This window comes from Alosa sapidissima, chromosome 15 (assembly GCF_018492685.1).
Source record: "Alosa sapidissima isolate fAloSap1 chromosome 15, fAloSap1.pri, whole genome shotgun sequence".
NCBI classification, from domain to species: domain Eukaryota; kingdom Metazoa; phylum Chordata; class Actinopteri; order Clupeiformes; family Clupeidae; genus Alosa; species Alosa sapidissima.
In genome coordinates this window covers 20,100,370-20,109,862 of record NC_055971.1, presented here as the reverse complement: position 1 = coordinate 20,109,862, position 9,493 = coordinate 20,100,370, and the positions used below count along the sequence as shown (strand labels likewise).

Sequence of the window (9,493 nt, the reverse complement as noted above, 5' to 3'; positions counted from 1 at the left end):
TGTGGAAAGAGTTCCAGTTTTTTGGGGTATTGGAGCAACCAGGGAGAACAAAGCGAACAAACTAATGATCAAACAAACAAGCATGCAAACAAACAAAAAAAACTGTGAGATTGTGATAGTCCAGAGCATGCCTCGGTTTAAAAATAATGGTGTGATCTCTTGCTGAGGTTCGGCGCCAGGGTGACAACTACAGCTACACCCCCAGAGAGCACAGTTCTAAACTTTTTTTTTTTGTTGCCAGCTCGGTGTCATACACTCACAGGTGCTTTCCAGGCAAGGTTATTCACCTTACCCTCAACCCAAGTCAAAACGTAAAAGTAAGCAACCAACAACGAAAGTGTTCTTGTGAATACTTGAAACCACCTTGAAAGGGTATATTTGTCAAACATAGAAAAACTGAGCTTCTTAGAAAAAAAGATAATATCATACAAAACTACTGATCAAAATCAGATAGCATGTGTGGCATTAAAATCTGTTATTGGAAGTGAAGTGATTTATATACAGCTTCATTGTTTCATTCATTCAGCTCCTTTTGTTCCGTTCAGTGTTAGACCAAAAGCAGTTTTCTACAGTGATGTGATTTTCAGTGTGGCGTTGGGGTGGGGTTGGGGGCATGTGAACCTTGGCACTGGCTCCACTGTGGCACACATAGTCACTAAGGACCAGCCTTCCTCCTCCTCCTCCCTCTCACCCACCCCCACACACGCACACTCACACACTAGCACAGCTCCCTGTAGTCAGGGCCCTTATCTTTTGCCCTGGGGAGGCTGGCCTGAGTGTGAGCTCAGCAGTGTGGAATTCACACATAGGCAAGGCAGCGCTGCCCAACACACTGTGCAGACACACACACACATACAGAAAGACAGACAGACACACACACACACACACACACACACACACACACACACACACACACACACACACGCACGCACACACCCACACACACACACACTCAAACACACACACATAACAGGGCGGGCTGGTCAAAAGGAGCTTTGTGTTTAAATGGGCCTTGTTCCCTGTAGCTAATCACACAATGCCTCTGTGTGTGCATGTGTGTGTGTGTGTGTGTGTGTGTGTGTGTGTGTGTGTGTGTGTGTGTGTGTGTGTGTGTGTGTGTGTGTTTGTGATTGATGAATAGTTGATATGAGACGGCCCTCCGAGGAAAACCATGAGAACATGAGAAACATGGTGTTTTTGGATTCCACAAGTCTCTGAATGCATTTTGGTATCTTGGCTATAATGGTGTAGGGGGAATCTCCTGGGTTTCCTCTTACTCGGTCACTAAGCCGCTGTGTGTTTGTCTCTGGGCTCCGTTTGCAGGCAGTGGACCCATACAGCTGTGGCAGTTTCTCCTGGAGCTCCTGACCGATAAGTCTTGCCAGTCCTTCATCAGCTGGACGGGAGATGGCTGGGAGTTCAAGCTCTCTGACCCAGATGAGGTGAGAGCATACAGATACATTGAACAACAAAATACACTACATATGAATAATAATAATAAATAATAATGCAAACAATAATAATGAAAACAATAATATATAACATGACACAATCTAACATATAACAATATAACACAATAACATGCAATGAACAATATTACATAACAAAGTTATAACTGCATGAAGAATGCCATATTCATATAGACGTTGGTATTGTGGTTATCTAAGCAAAGTCATGACACTCTTAGACGTGACATTTAAAGCATCCACATGCTGTATATCTTGGCATACTGTATAAAGAGCAAGAGCCTTTGTTTATACTAGCCTCAAAAGCCATCACGGCACCAGAGGTGTGTGGGTGAAGTGGAGCTCTAAATTCAATGAGTGACTGAGTATACCACCCCCCCCCCCCCCCCCCCCACACACACACACACAGGTGGCGCGCAGGTGGGGAAAGAGGAAAAACAAGCCCAAGATGAACTACGAGAAGCTGAGTCGAGGCCTACGCTACTACTACGACAAGAACATCATCCACAAGACGTCGGGAAAACGTTACGTCTACCGCTTCGTTTGTGACTTGAAAAGCCTGCTCGGCTACACGCCCGAGGAGCTACACGCCATGTTGGACGTTAAGCCCGACAATGACGAGTGAAGGGGGAAACAAGCGAAGACAACCTGGGACCAGAGAAGTAATCGCTCACTAATTCCACCACCCCATCGGGCAGAACGTGTCCGGTATTTTCCAATCACAGTCTGACTAAACTCATCTTTGTGGTTTAAAGAAAAAAAGTTCGTTTTTTTTGTTTTGAGTTCTGCTCAGATATATTTTTTAGAAAAAAAGCAGGCCTCAAGAAGATAAAAAGTGCACCAAAGTTCATACTGTTGCATCGAGAGACAATGTGTCTTATGTTATGTCTCTTATGCGTCTCTGGGGTGGAAGGATAGAAATCTGTACAGATGCTGGATTCTACCACTTGTACAGCTTACCTCTCACTCAGGTAGCAGAAAGCAGTCAACAGGATGGCATGGGGCCATAAAAGTGAGATGGTTTAATTCTCATCAGACACTGCATGGACAGGGCACGTGTTCCTATTATAAATATGTGGCCAAAATTGAGAAGTTTTGAGAATTATGTATTATATTACCTTACACACACTGTCTTAGCCGTCCTAATCATGGGAGGCAATGGTATGAGTTTTAACATATGGACCAAAATATGTGTTTGCTTTATTTCAGTTGTTTCACTTAATTTCAGCTGTTTGTGCCAGTATTATTTTAATGTACATCTTTTTTTTAGATTTTTTCCCCTTGAGGGTTGTTACATTGCTTATGTAACTTTCCAGAAAAATGAAGGTATTCAGAAATCAAATGTTTTTTTTTCTGTCATAGGTAGAGATTTTGAGTTTCTTTTAAGTGAGGCGCTAAGCAGAAATGGTATTGGGATGGTGACAGACTCGCGTCTCGCTCATTCGTCTCTGAGCCCGTTAGCTTTACTCAAACCGAGAGAAGAGTTGTTGACACAACTGAAAGTGGCCGTTGCTTTTCAACGGTGACTGCCAGCGCTCGCGCTCACACAGACGCCTGCCACTTCGCAGCAAACAAGTACAGCTATAACTCATCCAGACACTGCAGATGTGCACACTCAACCACCAGTCGCACTATCGCAGCCAAGCGCGTCCTTTTGTTACGGGTGCAGAAGACATCATTGCCCGACTTTGTTTTAGTCTGCGTTGCCTCAAAGTAGCAGACAGTATTTAATATGCCATTCTCAGAGCTAATATTAGTCTAGTCCACATGGAGAGAAATGTACATGTGATTGTGATGGTGATACTAGAAGAGTCACTTAGAAAAGAAAATGATCCATATCAATCATTGAAACTCAGAGAAAAAGATAGGGAGGTATAGCAAGATCAAGAACGAGATTCTACTAATGAAACTGAATGAAAACCTTGGCTATTGGATCTGACGCTTTGTCATTGGAAAGTAAAGGAAAGTAAGTTGAAAAGTTCTGAGTGGGTGTTTGGTATTGAGAGTGGGGAAGCCTTGGTGAGTGAAGAAAGAATTCATAGATTTGGTAACAGTTTGGTGTTGTGACCAAGTAAGAGAACAGGGAGTTCTAGAATATGTCATAATGTCTGATATTGAGATGGCAAGCTCTTGTTATGGAAATCTCTGTGCAACTGCAATGACTAAATCATTGGTACACTTTGTGAAAGGCTTCTGCTAATGCACTGGTAATGAGTCAAAATGCACAGTTTCTCTTTTGGCTTCTAGTTTCCTTTCCCCTCTTTCCTTCGAAGGAGACTCTTATTGGATAAAGGAGGGCACTAGAAGCAGTGGCAGCTCGCAGGCATTAAAATGTTTTCTGATTCAGTTCAGTTCTCTTATTGAAAAGTCCTATGAACTTCCAGTATGTTCTGTATTTTTGTGTAATAGAAAATAAGTAATTGTGACTGCCATCGTTGTGTTTATTACGGTGATTGTTTTGTTTTGTTTTTCCCACTGAAGTGCTGCCATTTTTGATTGCGCTCCAATGTGGGAAGAGCACAGTACACTGGCCTTATGGGGCAAGCCAAAGTCAAGAAATTTCATCTTAAAAAACAAATGTTATTGTTTACAGTAGCTGAATGTTACTCATCCTGATTAGAATAGCTCTCCAAACTGTCTGTTTGTACAGATTGTATTTCATAACCCTTTATTAAAATATCTAGATGAAACAAATAAACAATCGACAAAGCAGAAATAATAACCAACCCATGTGAGGTCTGAGAGTGTTAAGCATCAGGCTCATCTTCCCCTTTGGAGAATGGAAGCCAGGGGACCAACCGCTTTGTGTTTTACTTTATCCATTCCACAGCGTCCGTTCTATTTTGTGTTCACATAGAGCTCGGACCACCCTCCTCTGTGGAAGTACAGTGCCTGTCGTTCCTCATGTAAGGGTCATGATGCGTGTAGACAATATCATCCTATCCTTACGTTTGCATTACTTATCAAAGTAATTGGTATAAGATTCAGGATTTTTTTTTTATTCTTTGTATTCTGTTGTGTTAGTTGAAGTTTTATGACAGGGAAGAGTCCTTATCACAAGCTCAAGTGAAGAATTGTTCTCATTCAGCCGGTTACAGTGTTGAGCGGTTTGTCGTTTGTTTTTTGTATGCATACGATATAAGCATATGCATATGATATAAAAGGATATGCATCTGTAATGATAAAGAAGGTATATCAATAACAATGACATTTTGGCAAAAATCTATGTACCAGAGTACTTCAAAATAGAAGTATATAACTGATATTGATAAGGAAAGCGTTTTTTTTGTTTTGTTTGTTTTTTTGTATATTTTATAGTGTTTCTGTATTTTTTGTTAAATGAAAATTTTAATGTATTTTAGTTCACAAACATTTGAATATTTTTCAATAATTTATATTTTATAACTTTGAAATATGAGATGCAGACAGCTGGTGCTTTCATGGGAAATAAAGGTAGCACAGGACAAAATGTAGCGATGTTTTTTTTTTCTTTTTTATACAAAAAATATATGAAATTTGAAGACCTGTCTGCTTATATACAGTTGTTTAAGAGAGAAAGGCTGATGCTGGCCCATCATTATGTTCTGCTGGAAAGTTTTATAAACTGTAGCTTCTATTGTACTTCAAATTGTTATGTTATAAAATATATGTAAAAAAGACTTTTGTGATTGCGTCTCATTTATTGCTCACTTACACCTGCCACACACCACTCCTACATACCTCGGCAATAATATATTACTCTGAATTCATAGGCTCTAGAAGCTTCTACTGCCATTTGAAATATGGCCGTAAGGCTTTTTATGAACAAAGATCTCTAGAAAATTTTCTCAGTGCACCCGTCACCTGATAACATGCCACAAGCTCGAGCATATTCATTCAGTTTTAACTGATGGGGCAGCCTGGGACACGCCTAGGGTTCACTCTGCACATTGCAGGAGAGCCAGGACTCCAATAGTCAAAGCCATCTGGGGTCTTAGCTGATACTTTGAAGATGGAATTGGCCAAACCTCTTTTTCGAGGCGGATCAAGTGTGTCTGTGGCATGTCCTTTTGCCTTATGAGTATGTCACCTCCATGGCGGCTAGTGACGCCATTGGGGGACGCAGGCACAGTGGACCCATTCATGTTTGTAGCTCCGGGCTCCTATAAATTCCACATGTCTAAATAAAAACATGCAAGGGCTGTCTCCTTCTCTCTTTAACCCCCTCACTCACCCACTCAATCTCTTTTTCTGTCCTGCTTTCGTTTGCCTCTGCTACTCTGTCATTCGCATAATTCCTTCATCTCTCTCTCTCTCTCTCTCTCTCTCTCTCTCTCTTTTACTGTTCCCCTCTTTTTCTCAGTTTCTCTGGACCCAGTAGTAGAGACTGGAGCATAATGGCTTATCGTCTATGTCAGTAACCAGCGTCTATGCCAGTCAACACTAATAAAACAGAAAACAAAAATTTTGTCTCATTTACACCTTACCATAAGAATACATTTTACAGATATCTGACACTGAACCCCATGCACAGCATATGACTCAGATTTTAACATGGAAACAGATCAACAGATGATCACAGAATGTAAAAACTCAAGTTTACTTTTGTAAGAGTCAAGTTTACTTTTGTAAAGCTTGTAAAAGTCATAGCCTACACCAACTTCATATCAAATACTATATTTTAGCGTGAAAACATATGGGTGAGGTTGTCTTGGACCCAACCCTACATGTGTAATGTTTCACATCAAGGAGAAACACAGAGCGGGTGTGAAAAATATATAGTTACAGTATTCGAACATGGGTATTTCAAAGGGTTTTTCTGTTCATCTGTCAGACAAAAAAAATGACAAAAGAAAGAAAGTTTCCATCACCTTGCGGGGCTGTTGAAAAAAAAAATGCATGAATGTAGAGGCGTGTCACACCTGGTAGACAAGTATGTTAGACAGGCGATGTCTGTCAAGCCTGACGTTCGAAGTTTAAAACACTTGCTGCTAGAGGACTCTTCACATAACAGACCTCCGTCTAAATATTTAGTCCTTATGCCTGCTCTGGCCTCTTTCTCTCTCTCTCTCTGACGGTCTGTCTGTCTGTCTCTTTCGCCCACTTAGCTACTTTTTTTAGCCTCCTGCTCATCTCTCTCTCGGTGACTCATTCATTTGTCTTCAAATAAACATATGCTAAAGTGTCAAAATGATAAAAACGTGCTATCACTAATATAACTGAGTGTGAATACCATGCCCATAATATACCAATAGGAAGAAAAATAAAACCATTTAGATTCATGTAACAGCCCAATAAATTTACATTCAGCGACTTGGTTCGGCCTAGATAACACGAGAGGCCTCGTGACGCATGTGGGTTCTGCTCAATAATTCCATTACGCCAGAAATGGTGAAATATGACCCAGGGTAACCCTTCGGCCCATTGGCAGATATATTACAGTGGGGGTTGCTATTTTGGTCGTTTTGTTCTTCCTGCGTCTGAATCTGGTTTGGGTCTATGACGAGCATGAGCATGAGGATGACTGGAGCCTTGGGAGATCATAAAGGCCGGAGATTTACCCCGTAGGACCACTAGTGTCTGATGCGGCATGATGGTTCTCATGAGCCTAACCCGACTCAGATGTGAGTGATCGCCAATGTGACCGTGACCCTTATGCCCACGCTGCAGCATGGTATTCACTTGTCAACGTACACACAAAAAAGTGATTAAAATAAAATTAAATGCATTTAATATGAACGACCATTGGCTTGAGAAAGCTCTGGGAGCGTGATATTTCATCCACTGTCTTGCTGGAGTGGAAAGAGTGCACTTAATATTCCTCCTTTGTTTTCCTTTCTCTCCTCCGTCAGTGTTGCCGGCGCGAGCGAGGGCGGTTTTGACCCAGATGTGGGCCCAGGTGGCAGTTGCATTATGCAGGAGTATATAGGGGTCAAAGACACCGCCCGCCATGTTTGTGCGCCCATTTGCATTTTTATTACGCCTGTTCCATCCCTCCGTAATGTGTCATTGACTCCTGGTGGCACCTGCCGTGCCCCCCGTACCTGGTGAGAGAGCACCTTCGGCGGGCCGCCAAGGGGTATTCATGAGCCCCCCCCCCCCCTCCGGGAGGTCTGGGGCACCTGGCATTCTGGAGGGGAAAATGGGGGTAAAAAAGGTTTGAGATGGTAATGTGGACTTTCCATCAGGAGGCTTTTGATGGATTCTTGTTAGGACGCTTGACAGCTCATAAGCATGGGCTTAGCCTACGGAGACAATGGCGTGGTCTAGATGGAGGGGGGGGTGGGGGGTTCGACTGACCGGTCAACGCCCGCTGGAAGGTGCACAGAAGGTTGGTGGAAAGTGTGAGAGATCTCGTCTCCAGTCATTTCAAAACTCTGACATCTCACTCAGTCCTTGAGATAAGGCAAATAGAGAGAAGAAAAGCTGAATAATTTTCCAGAGAGACAACTTGACCCCCCCCCCCCCCCACTCCTCCTCAACTCTTTGTTAGAAAGAGTTGCATTGGTGACTGAAAGTCTGGGCCAAAGTCAATTGTGCCAACATAAAACATTTAGTTTAGCCTATTTATGAGAGAAGGGAATTTATGTATGTAAACTCTATTTCCTGGCCCATGACTTCGTGCTCTAGATTTTATAGGTCCTGGAACATGTCTTTGGGACTGGATGTGGTTCCATGTAAGTGCCGCTGTGTTTGTACAAGTGCATAGCGTGCGAGTGTGTGTGTGCGCGTGAGGCATGTGTGCAAGTGTGTGTTTGCATGTGTGTGTGTGTGTGTGTGTGTGTGTGTGTCTCTGTATATGCAGCTGGATTAGTCGAGATGTTGGTCCATGTCCAGTTGCTGGATGGAGTGTTTTCACTTCTCTTTTACGGCAGGTCGGCTGGGATTCAACAACGTTCCCAGGACATCTGCTCCCAGCGCCCACGCTGAAGACGTCGACCAATCATGCGGCGTCTACCAGCCCCGCGGCTAAAGAGTCCGGCTCTCTGATTGGTCGGCTGAGACAGGGCCCAGAAAAAGAGGGGCTTAGGCCTGAGAATTTTCCCTAACACGCTCCCCCACTATTCCCCACCCCACTGCACACACACACACACACACACACACACACACACATACACACACACACACACACACACACACACACACTCGCTGCCTTTTCTCTCTGCAACATCTGCTTCCAATCACTCCTCCTCCTGAGAACAGACCGCCCCCCTCCCCCACCCGGCGGCCCACTCCTCGGCCTCCTTCATTGCAGCACTCTGGTTGGGATTTGCGGGCAATGGTCCCCTGCCGTCTGCAACTAGACGTTTTAGATCTTTATGTGATGTTTTACAAAGACAAAAAAAAGGGTTTCCACGCTGCATCATGGGGTCTGGTGAGAGTGATTACTTAAAATGGTGAAATATTACCCATAAACAGGCCCGCATGGGGCCAACGAAGAGAACGGTGTGAGAATAGTCGTGGGAGGAGTGAACTGTTGCTTAGATTGATGGGTGCATGGAACAATGGCTGAACGGGTGGGTGGTTGGTTGAGTATCAACATGTATCAGTGGAAGAAATAATCATGCAATGAGCATTGAATGAAGGACTAATTGAATGAATGACGAAATGAATGAATGAATGAATGAATGAATGCATGAATGCATGAATGCATGAACGCATGAATGAATGAATGCATGAATGAATGAGAGTGTGAGAATGAGGGAAGGGGATAGAGACAGACAGAAAGGGAGAAAGAGAGACATCATGAGGGTATGAGAAAATCTGTTGATATTAGGAGATGATGATGTGTCCTGTCTGGATGAGGAGAGCGTAAACGTTTTACAGTGAATGTACACAAAGCCAGAGTGGGTGAGTGAATCGAGCCGTCCCGGCCACTCAGGTCCCAGGGCCCTGGTGCACCCCGCCGCTGACTCATCGTGGGGCTGAGGACGCGGCCCCTAGCAGGACCGTAGACGTACCCTTTTCAAGTCAATGGCACCCACTCCCACGCCATCCGTGAGAAAATGGGGCCAGGGGTTAACCCTCGGTCCCTCCCCTGCCGGCAG

At 43.6% G+C, this 9,493-nt stretch overlaps 1 protein-coding gene across 5 annotated transcripts in view; it reads left to right on the top strand.

The window, feature by feature from the left end:
* ets1 (v-ets avian erythroblastosis virus E26 oncogene homolog 1) overlaps positions 1-5,125 on the top strand; it is a 41,444-nt gene extending 36,319 nt beyond the window's left edge. For all 5 annotated transcript variants that reach the window (XM_042063760.1, XM_042063761.1, XM_042063759.1 and 2 more), the window contains 2 exons: positions 1,324-1,442; positions 1,876-5,125. In XM_042063760.1, the coding sequence (XP_041919694.1) occupies positions 1,324-1,442; positions 1,876-2,091 (335 nt within the window). In that variant the 3' untranslated portion in view covers positions 2,092-5,125. The remainder of the gene's footprint in view (positions 1-1,323; positions 1,443-1,875) is intronic.
* Positions 5,126-9,493: the final 4,368 nt, after the last annotated feature.